Genomic DNA, 21,709 nt, shown 5'->3' on the forward strand with positions numbered 1-21,709 from the left:
TGTTTGTCTTTTTTTGTCTAGAATCTCTGCCGATTCTTCATTATATGAAAGATCATCACTAAGTATTTTAGGTTCATTGTAGTAGATGTTCTGGATTCTCTATGTATTGCTGAAGTATCGATATATGGAAGACATCATGAACTCGAGCAAAAGACGGAGGTAAGGCCAAATAGTACGCAACAGGTCCAACTTTCTCCAGAATCTCATAAGATCCAATGAATTGAGCGCTAAGATTTCCTTTAACATTGAATCTCATCACACATTTCATAGGTAACACTTTTAGAAAAGCTTTCTCCCCAACTTCATATAAAGGAAGGATAATTATTTTCCAACAATAATCGGACTATTGACCATATCCTATAGGATGCTAGTTTTTACCAATCAAGCCAACTCCTTGGAATTAAGATTCCACATTATTTTTGATGATTTTACATATATTGGGAGTGGAGGTTATCACATATAGAGTAGGAGAATTCGAACCCTAACTTCTTCATTAAGAATTGTTTGTCATTGCCAATTTAGCCTACTTAGCCTGACGGTAGATTCCCAATTCAACCCGCTAGCTGTGTCACATGGACCACGAAGACAACAGAACGATACAAAATTAAATGTCAAACCGTGACAAACGGCCAAATGACAGGGAAGGGTAGCCTGCTGAACCGGAAGGAAACCAGACTAGTTCCCACCTAACACACTTTCCTCCTTTTATTTCTCTTTTCCAAACCCCTTACCCCAAAAGCAAACTAAAGGCAAAACAGAACTCGCCAGACTGCCTACAACAAACGGAAATAAGTCAAGCGAGCAAGACAGAACCCACCCACCCACCTGGGGCGGTGGTTTAGGTACCATCTTGGGTGGTGAGTGGTGGATGATTAGCTATCCTGTTACCATTAACAACTACGTTTTGCCAACTACGTTTTGCCTAAGATGTGGTGCCGTGGAATCATGGCAGTTGGCAACCCAACCCAACCCAACTCACTTTGCCCTGCGAAGCCCGCCTGGTGGGGGCGGCCGTGTTGGGTGGGCAGCGCTGACCGGAAGGCTGAGTGGAGAGAGAAAGAGAGAGACGGAGTAGTGGATGCGCAGCTTATGCCGCGTATGCTTGCGTCACCCACCCCTCCAATCCCCTAAGCGGTGGCGGATCAGCCGCACACTCTTCCTCATAACACCACCACCACCACATTCCTCACCCATTATGTCTTCATCCCTCAACCACAACTCTCTCCTCCTCCACCACCACCACCGCTTATGGCTGCAGCCCAAGATCCCACTCCAGCCACCACCGTCAACATCATCGCCACCGTGGACGGCCGTCCAAACCCACAACCCCCTTCTTCCTCCCGACGCCTTCCTCCTCCTTGTTGGTCCCATGAAGAAACTGTAGCCCTCATCGACTCTTACCGTGACAAATGGTACTCTCTCCGCCGTGGCAATCTTAAGGCTCTCCACTGGCAGGAGGTTGCCGATGCCATCGCTCATCGTTGCCCTCTCGCCAACCCGTCTAAGACTTCCGTTCAATGTCGTCATAAGGTGGAGAAGCTTCGCAAGCGTTACCGCACCGAGAAGCAGAAAGCCCTTTCCAACCCTGGTCGCTTCTCATCTTCCTGGGTTTACTTCCGCAAAATGGAAGCCATGGAAAAAGGCCCTTCTTCTTCTTCGTCTGCTCCTCCCCGTTCTAATTCCTCAGATGAAGACGATGATGGGGAAAACGATGATGCAAACGAAGAAGATGGTGAGGATGACGATCCCATGCCTCCTTCTAATAACACCCGTAGTCTCCATCGGCTGCTCAACAATGGAGTTAGTGCTAATGGCGATAGTGAAGGAGGTCTTGGAGGGTTTCGTCTTCGAATCCCTTGCCGCGCCACCATGGCCTTGCCGGCCGTCCCAGGATTTCGGTCCAAGGGCTATGATAGGGTTTTCGATGGAAGCCCTGATCTGAACCCTAGCCATAATCTTAGGTACATGAGTGGTGGTTCCTCGTTGAAATCCAGCCTTGGACGGAAGAGCGATGGAGGTGGGGGTAGTGGAGGGGTTAAGAGAGATATGGATCCGGTTTCTGATATGGTTAATTCGATCAGGATGTTCGGAGAAGGGTTCGTTAAGATGGAACAGAGGAAGATCGATTTAGCCAGAGAACTCGAGAGAAGGCGGATGGACATGGAGTTGAAGAGGACCGAGATGATTCTCGATTCCCAGCAGCGAATTCTTGAAGCTTTTGCTAAAGGCTTTTCTGGTAAGAAAAAGATCAAGAGGTTACTATCGCCGGATTCATAGAGAATGAGAATTAGAAATATTATGTATTTTGTTCGATTGTTCTTTCGAATTTGCATGGTTGCTCCCAGTTTTTTGAAAGAACAGATCTCCAGAAAGCCTTGATTCGGTTCAAGACAAACCTCATCCTACTGCTCGCGGCTTTCCCAATCAAATTCATGGTCTTGCACCCGTTACTCAATTTAGTCTTACTCTCCGGATGCGGAAGTTGGTGAGTTGAACTGTTGAAGACACAGAGTTCTTAAGAAAATTCCTCCCTTTATTTATATATATCCTTGATTCATCGTCTTTGACCAGAAGCTCAGAATTTCTGTAGCTTTTGTTATTTTTTGTTTTGTAGGAATCAAATGTTAGTACTCTTAGGAAATTTTCTACTCAAAACAATGAAATTGTTTATTCCTGGTTTCTTTTCTTAAGAAGCTTATGCTCATTCTTCTGGAATTGTTTGGCGCATAATTTTCACCTATGTATTTTTATCACCTTGGACTGAATTCTATAGAAACTTTCCAGTTGAAGTTTCTCCTTGCTGGCTATGCTGTCTATGTGATTGACAGCTTGAAAATTTTGTTGTTTATGAATTAAAAGATTTGTATCTCTACTCTTTCAACTTTGTGTGTCCTTGAGAGTCTATACTTGTGTCATCGTTTGATGTTAAAATGAAATGTACAAGTTGCAGCAGATCTCTGCTGTAAATGGATTGTTGACATGGATTTTTAAAATGAGCCAGTTCTACTGTTTGATAGATGGAAACATTGTAGTAACTGAATTTACTTCCAACACTTGGTGTTCTTATTGTTGGAGCCCCTTGTCAGCAAGAGAGAACTCTTGAAAGAAATATCGCGTCTAATATCTTCATGGGTGAGCAGTAGGAAGAACTTTGTAAACTGCAAATGCTTCAAGTACATTTTTACTTCGAAAATGGGTTTAGTGATAAGGTTACAATTGGAATTGATATGGAGACTGACTTGACAGTAACTGAGCTTGCTTTGTTTGTGTGGATATTAAGTGCTTAAATAGTTATTTTTTTTGGAGGGGGGGCAGTGTCATTACATGTTGGTGCGTTCTCAAACTGCAGCCTCATTTTGATGGAATTTACCACCATTACTTGATGGTTAGGAATATGGTTGTGTTATCAATTCTGGGTTGGGGAGTTTTATCAGGAGATTGTGTTGTAGTCCTTCCAATTCTACTTAAATTGGGAAAGCTGAAGACTTGACAGATGCTGTCCCTTTAGTAGAAGCCAATGGATTCCAAAGCTAGTCCTGTTATCAAATTCTTAGCGGAAGGGATGAGGATAATAAAGTGAGAAACCCCATGATAAAAGTAACTTTGGTGTAGTTTATGGTTGGAGTAACTGTTAAGATTTTCTCTTTGATAAATGTTTCCTTTAATAGATTGTTTCTTGCTCCTCAAGCTTTGCAGAATGCAGTGGGACTCCCATGGGCAAATCCAGAAGTGTTGAAACAGAATGTTAGCCTGCTCAAGCTTCTCTTAGTATTAGGGTCATCCATGTTGGCTGTGCAATGCTCTTCCAAAGAGTTTTTTTACTAGATTCCTTTTTTTTTAATAGGTGGTTTTTGCTTTTTCAGAGAACCTGAATAATGGTGTAGGTTTCTGGTGGTCATATCCATTTGTGTTGATCATCCTATTGCTTTTTCATTATGATTTGGGGGTTTTACTCAGTTTGTTTCTTTTTTTTTTTTCAAATCTGATTCCTACTAAATTATTTCTGTCAAAAACGAATACGATTTATTATCCTCAAAAGCTGGAAGATTTGCTGAAAGATGGTGAACCTGAGTTAATATCCTCACTCTATGGTACTCTCACTGGGGGCATGGTTGTGATTGCTTCTAGGGGAGAGGGGGTGGGGAAGAAATGAGGCGAGTCTAAGGGTGTCAATTGGTACGGTTTCTGAGTTATTATCCTCAAAAGCTGAAAGATGATGAACCTGAGTTAATATCCTCACTCTATATGGTACTCTCAATGGTGGCATAGTTGTGATTGCTTCTAGACAAATAAAGGCATTTGGGGGGGGGGGGGGGGTTGGAGGGGGGCAGAAATGAGGTGAAACTAAGGGTGTCAATCGGTGTGGTACCAACTTTGAATATTGAAAAATATAATCGTATCATATCGAATATACATGGTACGGTTTTGGTACTTGCAAAAACAGTCTAGTACAGTTTCAGTATTAAATCGTTGAGGAAAAACGGTTTAATACAATATCTAGTGCAGTATAATTTTGACATGAATGAATCAATGCCACTTTTGTTATTAGTCATTAAGATTCTAATGAAACTGCGATTAAACAATCGATATAATTTGATGTTTGACCATTTTTTTGCTGATCCTAGTTTGATAGCTCTATCTCCATCTATCTCCATCTGTCCATGTTTGAAGATTATTGGCAAGTTGTTCCAATCATAATCCTCTATCTTAGAAAACAAGCAATGTAGTAAAAAACTTTCACCACCAAATAACTTGGCATCTTCACTCCATTATTTTGAAGGATGTCTCTTCAACTTGGGAAGCAAATAGGAGCCAACCTCAGAAAGGGAAACTCGCCATCCTCTCTAGATTCTTGTCCCATTGGAATACATCTTCTTTTGGCAATAAATGAAATCTTTGACCGATTGACCATTGAAATTTATACCCTGGAATGCAGCCCCTATCCTTGACTTGAAGTCCATCAATGATAAGAAAGAACTTCTCTCTTGGGCCCTTGATGCTAAAGAGTTCTTTTGGTTTCAAAAATCTAGAAGCACGTATATCTCTGTGGGAGATAATACTAGATATTAACAATCATAAAAGAAATATTGAATCCATTAATCATGATCCCCTCACTGTAGCTGAACCACAACTCATTGCTTATGCATTTGTTTAATATATGTAGAATCTATTCTCAACCTCCAAACCCTTTGATACCTGTCACATTCCCCCAGCTGGTACTATATCTAGAATACTCGGAGGTGTGATCCACAGCTTTGAAGATCAAGTTTAAGGCGATCATATACCCACATAGCAGAACAATATAATCAAGAGCAGGAACAAATCATGTATTAAAGTAAATTAAGAAACACTCAAGATAGGATCTCAAAAGATTACAAAAGAATATCAAAGTGCGGAATAAACAAAATCAGAGTATAGAGTAGAGCGGAAATAAAGTCTAAAACCAATGCGGAGGTAGATTGAATTTAAGGAAAGGATCTTAGAAAAATCACAAAAGAATATCAGAGCGCGGAATAAACAAATTCAAAGTATAGAGTATGGTGGAAATAAACTTTAAAACCAGCGCGGAAGGTCGATCAAATCTAATGTATTACAACTAAAAGAAATGAAGGAAACTAAGAATCGTTTTAAAGCTAAACATAACGAGTATCTGTGTCTATCAAACAATATCTAGACTCAGATGTCTCCGATTCCAATATGGGACACTCTAGCTCCAAGGTTTGGCTAATCTTAGTACGCTCAGTTATCACATGAGTATGCTTCACTGTCATGCTCGCAATCGCCAGAATCTTGATAACCATACGAGTCACACGCCGTGGCCTTGTAGTTTGAGATCTCGCAGTCATCAGTACCTGCAACACACGTTAAAGTTAACATGTTCCTTGAAGGGTGAACTCAGAAGAACTCAGCAAGTAGTTCAAACACAATTAACAATTATAAACAATCACAATCTCAAAAACAGGAATAAGGCACGAATGCAGATGATATGAAACAATATACAGGTATACTTCTAACTCTATATATGCTGGTCTCTAGTGGCAAACATGCATTAAGATAGAACACCATACTCCTCTGGGTAGGTCTCAAATCACTGTCCCTCAACCCTCTCGGTCTATTGGGGTATTTGGGGTAATTAGGTCAGGGCATCCCTCTCAGACATTCCATGGTTGGGGTTTAGGTCAACACTATCGCTCACCACCATTGGTATGAGTATTGGCACATGACAGGGTTATACATAGCCTAATGCAAATCATCTATTGAGTCACATCTACTTAGGGTTGGATGCGTCCATTCCTCGCCTCTCGCAATCCTCTCCTGTATCGTTCCCCTAAAGTCATCGTCTCCCTCTCGGTTACGTAGACTCTTAACGCTATTGGACATCCAAACATAATAAACGGAAAGCTCTTGTGTCAGTTATACCTAGCCCAATGGAAATCATCTACTGAGTCACAGCTACTCAGGGTCAGATACATCCATTGCTTGCCTCTTGTGATCCTCTCCGGTATCCTTCCCCCTAGAATCATCGTCTCCCTTTCGGCTACGTAGACTCTTAACCCTATTGGACATCCACATATAATAAACGGGAAGCTCTTGTGTCCCCTCATGCCTCTCGCATTATTGGGCACCCAAGAGCCCAAGCTTACTATATGCAACCCTACCAATGAATGGCCCCCGCAATGCCATTTACGTCCTCTCACGGCTCTATTCCACGTCTTTTGAGGAATCCTTATTACTGCCATGGGTCACTCAACTTCAATACCCCTTCCAATAGGGTTAGTTATAACAGGGTTTTCCCTAACCAAACACTTCTTGACAAAACCTAGGTATGTGTCTAATGATAGAAACGCCAAAAGGGCATTCCCCATTTCACAACCACAACTTAGGGAATCACATCACATCATGATTTCATAATCATCATATAGAAGTCCATTCACAATTCCATCATTCATATTCAATTCAAGTATGCAAATCACATCATGAATAGCCTACTGTAATTACAACAGTAAAACAATATAGAAAAAGTTCTAAAATAGTAGCTAACATATGCATACAAATCTTATCATAGTATAACACATAATGATGTCAATTGTGAGTGAACATACTCACTTTGTATTCGATTCGTAATCTTCGAGGAAGAGATCAAAGGGCAAGTCCTAAATAACACTAAACAAAATGTATAGAATATAAGAAACAAACACTAATGATCGGAGACAAAACTGAGTTAAAACGGAGAAAAGTTGTTGTCACAGTCCCTTTTGGTCGATTGGCCTTTGGTCTATTGGATCGACAAAGCAATTGACTAAAGCGATCAACCAAAGCTACTGTGTACGAACAATAATTTCCAACTTTGGTTGGAAACTCTTCGAATGACATCAGAACACTCCGAAATTAATAGAAAATTTCTAAAATAACATATAGAGACTATCTATGATGATCTAAACATCAAACAAGGTCATTGGAGTGGCAATCTAATAAATTACCTAATAGTCTTCATCCGCGGATTCTCACAGAAAGACTAGAATTAATGGGGATTCATTCTAAAGATAAGTAAACAGTAGATCATGCATAGAAAACAACCTAGGAATAGATCTAACATATATTGGAATCAAATAACTACAGTAAGAATAGATCATGGTCTTATGTTAGATCAAAACATCAAAATCACATTGTATTGTCTACGGAGAGAATAGAGTGAATGGGAATTCACTCTAAGACTGAGGATATGAGATTAGGTCATTATAGTAGTGTAAGACCTTCATCACAATCACAACAATGGTTTAGAACAACAGAGAGAATAGATCTAGAGAGTATATAAGCAATTACTAACCTTGTAGAAGAGGATTCGACGGAGAAACTTCCACGGATGCTTGGGGATCTTCCTTGGCTTTGAAGAGAGAGCTTTGGGGTTCTTCCCATGTTTTCTAGAGGCTTAGAGGCAAAGTGGTTCGAGTTAGATCGAAGTTGAATATATAGGGCTCCAAAAACCTAATTTTTTCCAAAATAGACAATTTTGTCCTTGGGCTTGCTTTGGTCAGTAGCCTTGGTTGATTGGATTGACTAAAGCAATCGACCAAAGGTTTCCCCTTTTGGTAAATGCTGAATTTTGGTTCCTGGAAGCCAACTCTACCACTTGGGTCCTCAACCAACTAAAGAAAGGGTCCTACTTGACTTTGTAGGACCTTCCAAAGGTGTCAGCACTATATTCTTGGTTTGCCTTTCTAGTCAAACCTCCTTCAAGTCACCTCTTCTTCCAAACTCACTTAGGGTTTCCATACTAAGATCTTCATCATCTACAACCATGGGTTCTAGGTCAAACCTAATAGGTTCAAATTTGGATGGCCCATAGCTGTCTTCTTTCTTCACTTTGGGTTTTTGGATCTATAGTATGGATTTTTGGATGGTTTTGTAGGATTTCACAATACCTATTTCATTCAAAGCCTCTTGCCCCCCTTGGATGATCTTGATATACCATCTACAATGACCACTGTTCCTACACTTGAAGAAATAAGAATGGTAGTTTTCCCTTTTGGACCTTACAAAGCCTCAAGATGTGATGGCTTCAATGCATTCTTTTTTCAAAAATACTAGGATCTTATTTGTAGGGATGTGCAACTCTTTGTCAATTCTTTCTTCATTGATGAGACTTTACCATGGGGAACAAACCACACATTGCTTTGCTTCATACCCAAAAGAAACAATGCTAAGCTTGTTTCGGATTTTAGACCCATTAGCCTTTGCAATGTCACTTATAAGATCCTTGCAAAAACCCTGGCCCTCCGCTTGAAACGCATTCTCAACCACATCATCTCTCCCTATAGGGCGCTTTTGTGCCAAAAAGACAAATAATTGAGAATGTTTTGTAGCACATGAGATTTTCCATTTCATGAAAAAACTAGGGGCAAGGTTGGATATGTTACTTTGAAACTTGACATGTCAAAAGCTTATGATCGAGTTTGAGTGGAATGTTATCCGCGACCTTTTCACTTTCTTAGGGTTTAATCAAACATGGTGTGATATTATGTCTAAGCTCATGAACTCTGCTACTTAGTTTGTCAAAATCAATGCTAGCCCCTAACTTGTTCCAAAATGCTCAATTAGTATTGGGCTCTTAATATGTTCAAAGGCATACAAATTGCAAAAAATGCACCAGAAGTTTCTCACATCTTTTTTACAGATGACACATTCCTCTTTTTTGTGCTGAAAAGGAGGATGTCCTAACAACAAAAGCCACACTGGAATTGTTCTCTAACATGACAAGACAAGAAATCAACTTAGAAAAAGTGGAGCTTTATTTAGTAGAAATGTCTGCCATGAACATAAAACTCAAATCCTGTCAATTTTGGGGATCTCATAAATGAAAACGGATGCTCTGTATCTCGGGACAAACTTGATGTAGGGAAGATCCAAATAAAAAAAATCTCAAGTTCCTTCTCACCAAGATCAGTAGCCGGTTTGCTTCCTGGAAAGCATTTACCCTCTCCTTTGCTAGAAGAGAAGTTCTCATAAAATTTGTTTTACAACCTTTATCCCTATACCACATGCAATGCTTTCTCTTCCGAAAAGCAATTTGCAAACAGATTGACTCTCTCTGCCACAGATTTTGCTTAGGGAACCCTACCCAAAAAAAGCAGCTATCATTAACCTATTGGGATAAATGTTGTGAACCAAAACCTTTAGGGGTTTAGGGGTTCAAAAAAATTGAAGATATCAACAAAGCCCTGTTACTAAAACAAGGCTGGAAACTTCTTGAAGAACCCACATCCCTATGGGCTACCACTCTAAAGGCCAAATACTTCCCAAGTTCAAGCTTGTTCAATCCCAAGGTCAAACTCAAAGGTGGCTTTTGGCCCTGACAAAGCTTGTATTGCATCACCCCGGATTTGAAGAATATGATTTCCCGACAGATAGGAAATGGCACCAATGCCTCTTTCTGGTATGATCCTTAACTCCCTAATGCCAAGAATGTAAGTGAGAAGTACCCTCATCGAACATTTGGGTCACACAACACTATAGTCTCAAATGTTGCAATACATTTCAGTAAACAGGGAGTATCTCTCAAACTTTAACTCTCTCATTTAAATCTCAATCATTTATATGATACCTAGCTATCATTCATATCTACCAATGGTGAATTCTCTTCTAAATTGGTAGGTAAGGCATTGACAAAAAGTTGCTACAAGGACCAATGAATTCACCAAATGGTGGAAAGTGTTATTGTCACACCCCACCTGTAGGTCTCGGTTACCCACCCGACAACCCGTGGGAGTGAACCGTCACAGGATCCACGGTCTTACCATCAACTAATAAATGCAAGTAATAGATAATAAATAGAAAGATTACAGGAATCCAAATACTCCAATAAAATAATAAAGGAAAGAATCAATGATAAAAAAGAATAATGAGTTTAGTAGAAGCAATTCAAAAAGACTAAATAAGTTTCTTTCCGGTTTCTTTTTCTTTAACTAAAAACTGGTCTTCTAATTTATCAAGGAAAAGGGTTCTCCAGTTTTCTCCATATGATCGGCAAAAGGTCTGGCAACCTGCCTCCTTCGTCCATCAATGGGTACTATAAGCGCATTCTATGCACTCGTAGGAGCTCCCACACAAGCTATCTCCATCTCCCATTAACGGTGCCACATCTTCTTCATATAAGAAGGATCTTTCATACGGATCATTTTCAACTTCCGACGTTGGGCCACCATCTGTGTAGTTTATATAAAAATACATACAAGAAAAAGAATGAGTTGTAACGAACTCAGTAAGGACAACATTATTATCATCCATATGTCAACACCATCAGCAATGCATATATGATATGTATGATATGCAAAAGTATGAATGCTACTAAGATCTAACTGTGCAAGTCTCTAACAGTTGACATGTTTTAAGATATACACCAGCCCTCCTCTAGGTAGGTCTAGTCAATTTGATCCCTCATGGACTGGATACCTTTGTTGGGATCCTGGGTAAAGGGATAAGTCTACACCTGGCTCACAAACCATGGTTGGGGTTTAAGTCAACACTCTCTTACCATGACCATTGGCATGAGTACTGGAGCATGTCAGGGTTTCTAATCCAATGCAAGTCATAATGGTAACACACTACATGAAAGTCTAGATACTTCCCCTATGGCACCAACCAACTTGGATCCGTATCCTTTGCAACCTAGGAATGAAAACCCTCATGGACTAGCTACCGCTATTGGACTCCACTCCCTAACCCTATGGTCATCCACATATTGTTGGGGCGGAAATCTCTCATGACTCCTCACGACACCACGTCCGCTCCTTCGACGTCCATGAGCCCAACCCTAACATATGCAACCCTACCATTGCATGAACAACAATGGACCATTGAATCTCCGCACGAATTGGTTACCGATATAGGATGAATCATAGTCACATCACCATCGTCACAGGACATCCGACTTCAATTCCCCTACTAAAAGGGTAGTAGTATGTGGGGTACCTAGCCATGCAACTCTAGACTCTCCCTAGATATGTCATCCAGTAGTCATGATAGGGCTGGAGACATCAATGAGCATGTGTCCCATACCACAACCCTCTGATATCTCAAGCCAAGACATCCCAATGGAATACCCTTTCCATCAGAACCACAATACACCAATCATCATCATACCACAATCATACTTAATAAAGTACATACAAGAACATTACAAACAACAAGTATACAATATGATCAGCATGCTTATTATAGTTACAGCAAGATATAAGATTAAAGAACAGTAAAGAAAGACACTGATCTAGCATGTTCAAGTCATTGCATAAAGACAAGAATGCATATTCTTACTTGAATTACGTAAAAGCTCTTTAAAATGCAATCCAAAAACAATTAGTATAAATAGAGAACACCTATAAACAGGGTTACAAGATTATATAAGTCAAATGAGTCAAACAGATCAATAGCCAAAATCCACATACTTACTGTGACCCAGCCGGTCACTTGGCTCAAGCGATTGCCTTGAGCAACTGCCCCAAAAACAGATAGTTTCAAATCCGAAACTCAGGCTTTTGATCATCCAATTTCAATCCGATTTTGGGATGATCTCAATCCGAATTTTGAACTAAACACTTCTAGAGCCAAGGGGTAAAACAAAACCCTAAAATTAACGCAAATCTATCACCCAAAATCCTCCCCTTGATTAGATCCATAATTTCCACGAATGTAGGGATTCATTTTCGGACAGGATCCCATCAAGGACATTGGTAAGAGAGCTACAACTAACCAATTGGGTTACCACTAACAACATGGGGATGGGTTAACACCAATCAGAAGCTAAAGGAAGAGAAAGGGTGAAGGAAGATCCAATTACCTTAACTAAAATCACCAAATAAAAAAAGGGAAATTCTCCAGATCTCAGTCCACGCTCTACTCACCTTCCAAAGTGTCTCCATTGCCTCCTAACCGCCAAAAACAACAATCCCAAATATAATATTCGTTAATTGGGCAAGGGTTGCTATTTATAGAGGTCTGGGGGCAAATTAGGGTAAAACCTCGCAACCAAGACCAGGCGGTCGCTTGGTTCAATCAATCGCCTCAAGCAACCGCCCCCTAGTATATTGCTATACAAGGTTGCTTTGCTCAAGGGGTTGAAACCCAAACACAACCTAACCCTAATCAACACATGGGGGAGGTCTTATCTTCATTCTGGAATCTCCAGACACCACTTGCCTTAATCCAAAGATCCAACTTCCAAGTTAGGCAGGTTCATCATCAAGAGAATTCAGATCCATGGGTTATTGATATGGATCATGGACTTTTATCCGAACACTCCACAAATTAACCCGACTAGACCTTCGGGTTCTCGGACCTACAATACGGATTCCAGATTAGAAATATGGGGGTTGTTACAGTTATGGAAGCTACCGCCACATCCCAAACTCAAATATTTCTTTTGGCATCTACTGAATGCAGGGCTACCAGTTAGAGCTACATTATCTCAATGGATGGAAATGCACGATCTTTGTGAACTGTACGGAGATAAGAAAGAGACTCTTTGGCATGTCTTTGTCTTATGTGAATGGACCAAGAGAATTTGAACGGCAGGACCTCTTGGATTGCGAATGGAACACCTAGCCCAAAGATCTATCTTACACTTGTGCAATGATTTTCTAGTTGATTTCTAACTTGACAAGCACGAAAACCAACTGTTCTTTACCGCATTTGTGACTACCTATTATTTTATATGGGAAGAAAGAAATAATATAACAATGAAAAAACTTAAACCCATACCCCATAAGATAATAACAAATTTTAAAAAATGGCTTCTGGATATGAACATAACACCCTTTATGGACATTATAGTATACAATGGAGTGTGGGACGTATAGAGCATGGAAATTTTATTTTTGCTCAGGCAAGGCAGCTGGAAAGAAGCAATTCGATGGAAGCTTTAATGAGGGCAATGAAGGAAGACATAGAGTACATAAACACAAACACAAACCGAATCCAAGAACTGTGGGTAAATGATGTGAAGGCAACTCCTCTCTTCCATGCTCCACCCAAATCGCACTGGCCTATTCACCTAATACCTGATTTGGTAGATATTAAGTCTACATTGGTTAATGCCACATTTTGTAATTATAAGTCCCCAACACTCCTTAACTCTCTTAACTGCTTGGCTAGTAAGTCTATTAGTATTGATGCCTCAATCAATAGACAAGGTAGTTTTAGCTACAGACAAATTGATGACCTATGTATGATGCTTAATTGGTAATTTATATGTTTATCTAATTAACAGAGACAAAGCAAGTAAATCTAAGAAGACAAGTAAAGGATGAAACGAAAGATTGAAATAAGGAATTAGGGATGGGGTAAAGGTAAAGTGTTTTAATTGTAAAATTATATTTACATCCCTTAATTTGTTATGGTACCAATTTGGTATAGTTTTCGTACATACCGACTAAGGGTGTCAATCAGTATGGTTTCAATAATTTGTTATGGTACCAACTTTGAATACCGAAAACTAGAACCGTATCGCGTAAATGTTTCAGTATTAAATCAGTGTGGGAAAACGGTTTAAACACGGTATCTAGTGTAGTATAATTTTTGTACGAACAAACCCATGCCACTTTTGTTATTAGTTCATTAAGATCCTAATGAAATTGCAATCAAACAATCGATAGAATCAATAAACAAAAGCAATTAAATTTAAGAAGAGAGTGAAGGACAAAAAGAAAGACTGAAACCAAAATTAGGGATAGGGTAAAGGTAAAATGTTTTAATTGTAAAATTATTTTATATCCCTTAATTTGGTGCGGATTCAGTACTTACTAACTATGGTTGTCAATCGGTATGGTTTTAGTAATTCGGTAGAGTACCAACTTTGAATGTCGAAAACTAGAATTGTACCGAATTTACACAATACAATACGGTTTCGGTATTTGCAAAATAGTTTGGTATAGTTTCGGTATTAAATCGATCTGGGAAACCGGTTTAAACACTGTATCTAGTACAATACAATTTTGGTACGAACGAACCAATGCCACTTTTGTTATTAGTTCATTAAGATCTTAATGAAATTGCAACCAAACAATCAATAGAATCTGAAATTAACAAAGACAAAGCACGTAATCTAATTAATAAAGACAAAACAAGTAAATCTAAGAAGAGGAGTGAAGGATGAAATGAAAGATGAAAACAAGGAATTAGTGATAGGGTAAAGGTAAAGTGTTTTAATCTAGAAAATAAGAGTGGGGCCTTCTTTAGTAGATGTGTCTCACAAGAAGACAGAGCTCATACGTTGGCTGTCCTATGGGTGCCAGAAATCAAGAACAAGACCACTTATTTAGGAACAACATTGCTAGTAGGGTTTGGAAAAACAAGATTGTTGCAATTTGTTATGGATCGAATGGCGAAGAAAATGGCCGACTGGAAAGCAAATAATTTGTCATGTGCAAGGAGGGGAGTCTTGATGTAGTCTGCAATTCAATCAATGGCATTGTATCAGATGCAGTGCATTAAATACCCAAAGAGCATTTGCACAAAAAGCGATGCAATGTGTCAAAGATTCTGGACGGGGAAGCTAGGAAAACAAAGGCAAATGAATCTGATTTCTTGGGGGAAATGTTGCCAAACAAAAGCCAAGGGTGGATTGGGATCAAGAAAATGGAAGATTATAATTCAACTCTATTACTTAAACAAGGGTGGAGGATGATTACGCAACCACAAGCGTTGTGGGTGAAGATTTTGAAAGCAAGATATTTCAAAAACTCCTCGATTTATGATCCGCAAGTGGGGAAGAATAAAGGATCATGGACATGGAATAGCATCACCAATATACTACCACAATTAAAAACAATGGTACTTCGGAAGGTTGGGAGTGGAAAGCAGACGTCCTTTTGCTTTGACCCTTGGCAGCCAAATCAACATGAATTGTTGTCAAATAATCAAGACTTCTCACTATGGCATCGGAGGAGTATGGTGGCTGAAGTATTCAACAACCCACAAAGGCGTAACAAGGAAATTTCCTCTAACCTTTCTAATCCCAACCCCATTGATTTTCTACCACCTAATTTGTCAGATCAAAATGGTACTTGGGTAGCTCGATTGAACCAGACTGGGGAATTTACGGTCAAACTAGCCCTTCGTGCGATTGTGGAGTTGAGATCATCACCACAGGATGATCAGGCGGCTTGGTGGTGGAAATTTATGTAGAAACTGCCAATTCACCCTAAATTTACTATTTTCTTTTGGCATACACTGAATGATGGGTTACTTGTGGGAGCTAAAATTGCTCAATGGATTCATACCCAATCGGATTGAGTTCTATGTGGGAGGGAAAGGGAAACTATTTGGCATATTTTGATTTCTTGTGATTGGACAAAGAGAATTCATGCAGCCGGCCCATTGGGATTAAGAACTGAACATTGGAACGACACATCACTATTACGGATGTGCCAAAATATCAAACGTCAAATGGATCAACCAGCGGCTACATGGACTTTCTCTGTCTTTATAATCACTTGCTATTTTATATGGCATGAAAGAAATTGTAAGGTTTTTTTCACAAAAAACCCTAGCCCCACTCTCGGTTCTTGCACACATTAATAGTTGGGTTGGTATCCCACAATTGCAACCCTATGCGATTGAGAGTTATGGAGGAATGCAAGTAGATTCCATTAATGATGTAATGTTCTCCCCAAATGTGCAAAGACATGTATGCCCTTTTATACCAATTAATACTAATGTTGTATTGTTGTGTGTAGGATTTTAACATACGGGTGAATGTAGCGGGATGGAGCATGGGAGTTGCAATAGATGGACATATAAAGTCTGTCAATTTTGGCATGATATATACTGAAGATACATTGGAAGCAACACTGCTACTTGGATTGCAAGCAGGACTCAACGTTGTGCAGGCTATGGGACTAGAAGTAAATGAAGTTTGGAGTAACCATTCAGCACTAAAGATCTCTTACCAATACCTATATTGTCTTTTTGGCCTTTATCTGTAATAGATAAATTAATGCAATTACCTACTAGAACGGATTTTTCTTGGGAGCAGTGCCTACGTGGCACTGCTCCAAGCAGCATAAGGTGAGGATTAAATCTTGGCCAGATTCATGAATCTTCACCGTTCTATTTTTCCACATGCAAAATTCATGCACTTAGGTGACTCTAAGGCGGTTTTACAAGGCAAACCAAATGGTGAACAAACCAGCGAATTGACCGAACCGATTCAAAACCCCCTTTACGTCTCATCTTCCTCTTTCGATCTTTCTGTATTGACGATGATCAAAACAATCACTTTTTATACTGTGGGTATATACTCACCTATGATAATGCATTAAAGAAATGGAGGTGCGTTTCTTATGATAACTCAGAAATTTATTATTACAATTTTTTTTCTTTGGTTTTACTATCACCTCTTTGTTGTGGGTTTTCTCTCAAGGAAAAGAATGTGGAAGGAGAGAACGATCTGAGGACTGTAGTGTGCCTGAGAGGAAGATTGCTTGCAGAAAGAATGGCTTCAAGGGTTGCTAAAGAAGAAGCAGAGCTGATGCAGAACAAGGTTTATATCGCCTTTCAATCTTTAGTTTTAATTTGTAGATTTATGCTAGAATTTGACTATAATTACCAATATAATTGTTAAATTTACCATAAACATTCACACATAAGAGCCCAAGAATTAACGTGGTTCGGCATTCATTGTGAAGCCTACATCCACAGTAAGAAAACCCCAATCAACTTTTTTCTGGGTGAGGTTTCATTATCTTTAAATAGAAAGGAGTAAGAGTTTTACAAGAAGTTAAATTCTAACTCCCCCTCTCTGCTAGTCTCCTTATAGAGTTGGGAGACTAGCAAGTTACATTCATAACACTCCCCCTCAAGTTGGATCGAAAACATCATTTGAGGTCAACTTGCTCAATGCAATTTGAAACAATCCCTTTGACAAGGCTTTGGTGAATACATCTGCAAGCTGATTTTCACTTTTTACATAAGGGGTTTCTATAGTTCCATCTTGAACCTTCTCACGAACAAAATGACAATCAACTTCAATGTGTTTAGTTCTTTCATGAAACACCGGATTAGAGGCAACAACTTCATGGGCTTTTTAGAACCTCTCACCCCCAATTCTTGAAGTAGGGCACCAATCCAGACTAATTCACTAGTGGCAGACGCCATTGCTCTGTACTCTGCTTCTACACTAGAACGAGCGAAAACATTTTGTTTTTTACTTCTCCAAGAAACTAAATTTTCTCTTACGAATACACAAAAACCAGTAGTTGATCTTCGATCAGTAGGATTGCCAGCCCAATCTGCATCGGCATATCCTTCAATGTTTGTGTGTCCATTCTTCTTCATGTAAATGCCCCTTCCTGGAGAAGACTTCAAATAACATAGTATATGACTAACCAATTCCATATGCCCTTTGGTAGGATTATGCATTAACTAACTGACATAGCTCACTGCATATGCAATGTCAGGTCTGGTAATAGTCAAGAAAAATAATTTTCCAACCAACCTTTGAAAACAATTATTATCCTGCAATGGAGAATCATCATTAGTAACCTTACAAGTGTAATCCATAGGTGTGTTGGCTAGTTTCACACCCAATTTGCCAGTTTCCTTCAACAAGTCAAGAACATATTTCCTTTGAGAGATGAATAATCCTTTACTAGACCTGGCAACTTCAATTCCAAGAAAGTATCGTAGTTGTCCCAAGTCCTTGATGTCAAAAGTCTTCTTCAAATATTCTTTGAGGGTATTGATTCCTTCACGATCATCTCCAGTGATTACAATGTCATCCACATATACCAAAATTACTGTTGTGCCAGTAGAGGCTTTCTTCACAAACATGGAGGAATCTAATCCACATCTAGTGAATCCAAATTTAATAAGGGTTGTACTTAACTTTTCATACCATGCTCGTGGTGATTGTTTTAGACCATATATTGCTTTCTTCAATTTACAAGCAAGTCCATCTTGTTTTTCTAATGGGTGACCTGAAGAAATTTCCATATAAACTTCTTCTTGTTAGTCTCCCTGTAAAAAGGCATTTTTCACATCCATTTGCAAAAGTGGCCATTCACAATTAACAGCAACTAACATCAACACTCTTACAGTATTCATTTTAACTACAAGAGTAAATGTCTCTCTATAATCAACTCCATATGTTTGAGTATATCCTTTGGCAACAAGCCTTGCCTTATACCTTTCTAGAGTCCCATCACTCTTGAATTTGGTCTTGTAGACCCAACGACATCCAACTGAATGTTTGCCACTTGGGAGTTGCACTATATCCCATGTTTTATTTTTATGAAAAGCTTCTAGTTCCTCATTCATAGCCTTCACCAATTTAGGTGAATTTTTAGCTTCAATAAAATTGGCTGGCTCCTTATAGTCTTCAATGGCCGAAAGATATGCAAAATATTGAGGGGAGATATTATCATAATTTATATGAGATTGGATTGGGAACTTAACTGTATGATAAGTGGTAAACTCGCGCAATCTTACTGAAGGCTAAGAGACTCGAGTAGATTTGCAAATTGGTAATTGCACTATAGTTTCAATTGTATCATTTTCTGCATTAGGTACATTTGTAGTTGCTTCACCATGTTGATTCTCGTCAGTATCTTCATTGACATCACCTATAATAGTGCTACCTTCAGTGGTGTCGCCCATAACATTGTCTTCATTAGCATCACCTCTGACTGACATGTTGTCTAGTATAATTGGTAACGGGATAGGAACAAATTCACTGTAATCTAGCACCCCTTGAGTTTGATTCCTGCTAGAGAAAAACATCTGAGTTTCATCAAAAGAAACGTCCTGTGAAATAAAAAGTTTACGAGTAGATGGATCAAAGCACTTGTAACCCTTTTTAGTAAAGGAGTATCCCAAAAACACACATTTGCGAGCACGATGATCAATTTTATCACCACCTTGGGCATGAACATAAACAATGCAACCAAAAACCCGAAGATGAGACATCACGATGGGACGATGATATAGAACCTCTAAGGGTATCTTAAAGTTCAAAATTGTACTGGGAAGACGGTTGATTAAATAGCAACTCGTTCTGACAACATCTGACCAATAAGTCTTGGGAAGATTCCCATGAAATAATAAAGATCGAGTCACCTCAAGTATATGCCTGTTTTTGCGTTCTGCAATCCCATTTTGTTGATGAGTGCCAACGCATGAAGTTTGATGTAAGATTCCCAAACTTTTGAGATATGATTGAAAGGGCCTATTGGTGTATTCTGTCCCATTATCTGTTCGTAAAACTTTAATGCGAGTTTGATACTAAGTCAAAATCATCTGACAAAATTCCTGAAATATCTGTAGCACTTCATGTTTGGAAGATAATAAATACAACCATGTAGCTCGAGATTTATCATCAACAAATGAAACAAAATATTTGAATTCATCTCTAGAGTCTATAGGAGAATGCCAAACATCAGAATACAATAGATCAAATAATGCATTTGAAATATGAGTACTATGTGGAAACAGTAATCTGTGTTGTTTGGAAAAATGGCAGGCATCACAACCAGTAGAATTAAAAGATAAACCAGGATTTAAAGATCGTAAAATCCTATCAGAAGGGTGACCCATATGCTAATGCCAGAGTTGAGATTTCTCATGATTACTTGTAGAAGTCAAGGCGCTATTTGTAGGATCTAACATATTGAGTCCATTCTGCAGTCTACCTTCACCAATAGTTGTCCCTGTTAAACTGTCTTGGAACACTACCTTGTCCTTTGAAAATATCACATTACAATTTAAACTCTGAGTAATTTTACTAATTGATAACAAATTCACAGATAATGATGGCACAAATAATGCATCAATCTTGGTTGAAAATATGTTCAATTTCCCTTGACCTTGGATTGGGACAGTAGTACCATTAGCAACAATAATAGGAGGAAAAGATTGTAACTTATCAGTGCTCAAATCAGATAAAAGATGGGTAGATCGACACATATTGTGGGTTGTACTAGAATCTATTATGAACGAATTCTGAAAAGTAGAGAGAGCAAGAGTAGTACCATGAGACTGAATGAAATTCTGCAATAAAGAAATAACTTTTCCAAGAGAGTGTTGTATTGGTAAAGAACTTGCCATGGGAATGTCGAACTTGGCCGTTGGTCTCTATACGAACCCACGATATCAAATATCAACGGAGCAAAATCTCCTCAATTCGTTACTTCCACAGAGTCTGGAACGCCCAAAAATCATAGGACCACTTTATCTGATACAGAACACATTTCCACAAATCCTGCAAAAATAACTCGTACAGTACCGATTCGATACTCTCTTTTTTTGTCCTTTCTCCAATCAAAGTTTTTTTTTTTTTCTTTTACCTTTTGATTGTAATCATTAACCACACTAGGACAAAAAAAATTAGGAAGAAAAAAAATTCAATACCACCGTCAATCGCATTTTTTTTTTTTTTTTTGACTCACCGATCCAAACTTGGATCGCAATTTTTTTTCTTCTTTTTTTTCAATCACCGATCCAAAACTGATTGTTTTTTTTTTTCTTTTTTCAATCAGTGATCCAAACTCGGATCACATTGATTATCTCCCTTCCTTTTTTTTTTTCTTTTTTAATCCAATCAAAGCACAAGAAGGAGAAGAAAAAAAAAGGATAAAAAAAAAAACTCCACAAGTACCTTCAATTAATCCGTCGAAAGAAAGGTGATTCAAGGATTCAAAATCCCAATTTGCACCGAAAAATCAACTTCGATCAATTCATGGAAGCGTTCCTTGTTCTCTTGTCACCTATCCTCATCTTCAAATACTTCCGGCAACGATTACCCATTCCTTGCTCTGATGCCATGTTAAATTTACCATAAATATTCACACACAAGAGCCCAAGAATTAACGTGGTTCGGCATTCATTGTGAAGCCTACATCTACAGTAAGAAAACCCCAATCAACTTTTTTCTGAAGTGAAGTTTCATTATCTTTAAATAGAAAGGAGTAAGAGTTTTACAAGAAGTTAAATTCTAATTCCCCCTCTCTACTAGTCTCCTTATAGAGTTGGGAGACTAGCAAGTTACATTTATAACAATAATGCTGCGGCGTTTCATTGTTTATTTGATTTGAGTCTTCCTTACTTGATTGGTTCTCTGTCTATAGTTAATAGAGCTGGAAAGACAACTAAATGCAGAGATAAAATCAAAGAACAGAGTCGAAAAGAAGCTGAAATTCCTGACAAAAAATTGGAATCCTTA

General features: G+C 38.8%; 1 protein-coding gene across 1 annotated transcript; it reads left to right on the forward strand.

Annotated features, from left to right (window-relative positions):
• Positions 1–733: 733 nt before the first annotated feature.
• Positions 734–4,108, forward strand: LOC149029197 (uncharacterized). Its single transcript, XM_089141127.1, has 2 exons — positions 734–2,236; positions 2,346–4,108. The coding sequence occupies exons 1-2, from the start codon at positions 1,249–1,251 to the stop codon at positions 2,351–2,353; spliced, it is 996 nt and encodes a 331-aa protein (XP_088997253.1). The 5' UTR covers positions 734–1,248; the 3' UTR covers positions 2,354–4,108.
• The last annotated feature ends 17,601 nt before the right edge of the window (positions 4,109–21,709 follow it).

This window comes from Hakea prostrata, chromosome 1 (assembly GCF_041222555.1).
Source record: "Hakea prostrata isolate BN-2017 chromosome 1, UWA_Hpros_2, whole genome shotgun sequence".
Classification (NCBI taxonomy): domain Eukaryota; kingdom Viridiplantae; phylum Streptophyta; class Magnoliopsida; order Proteales; family Proteaceae; genus Hakea; species Hakea prostrata.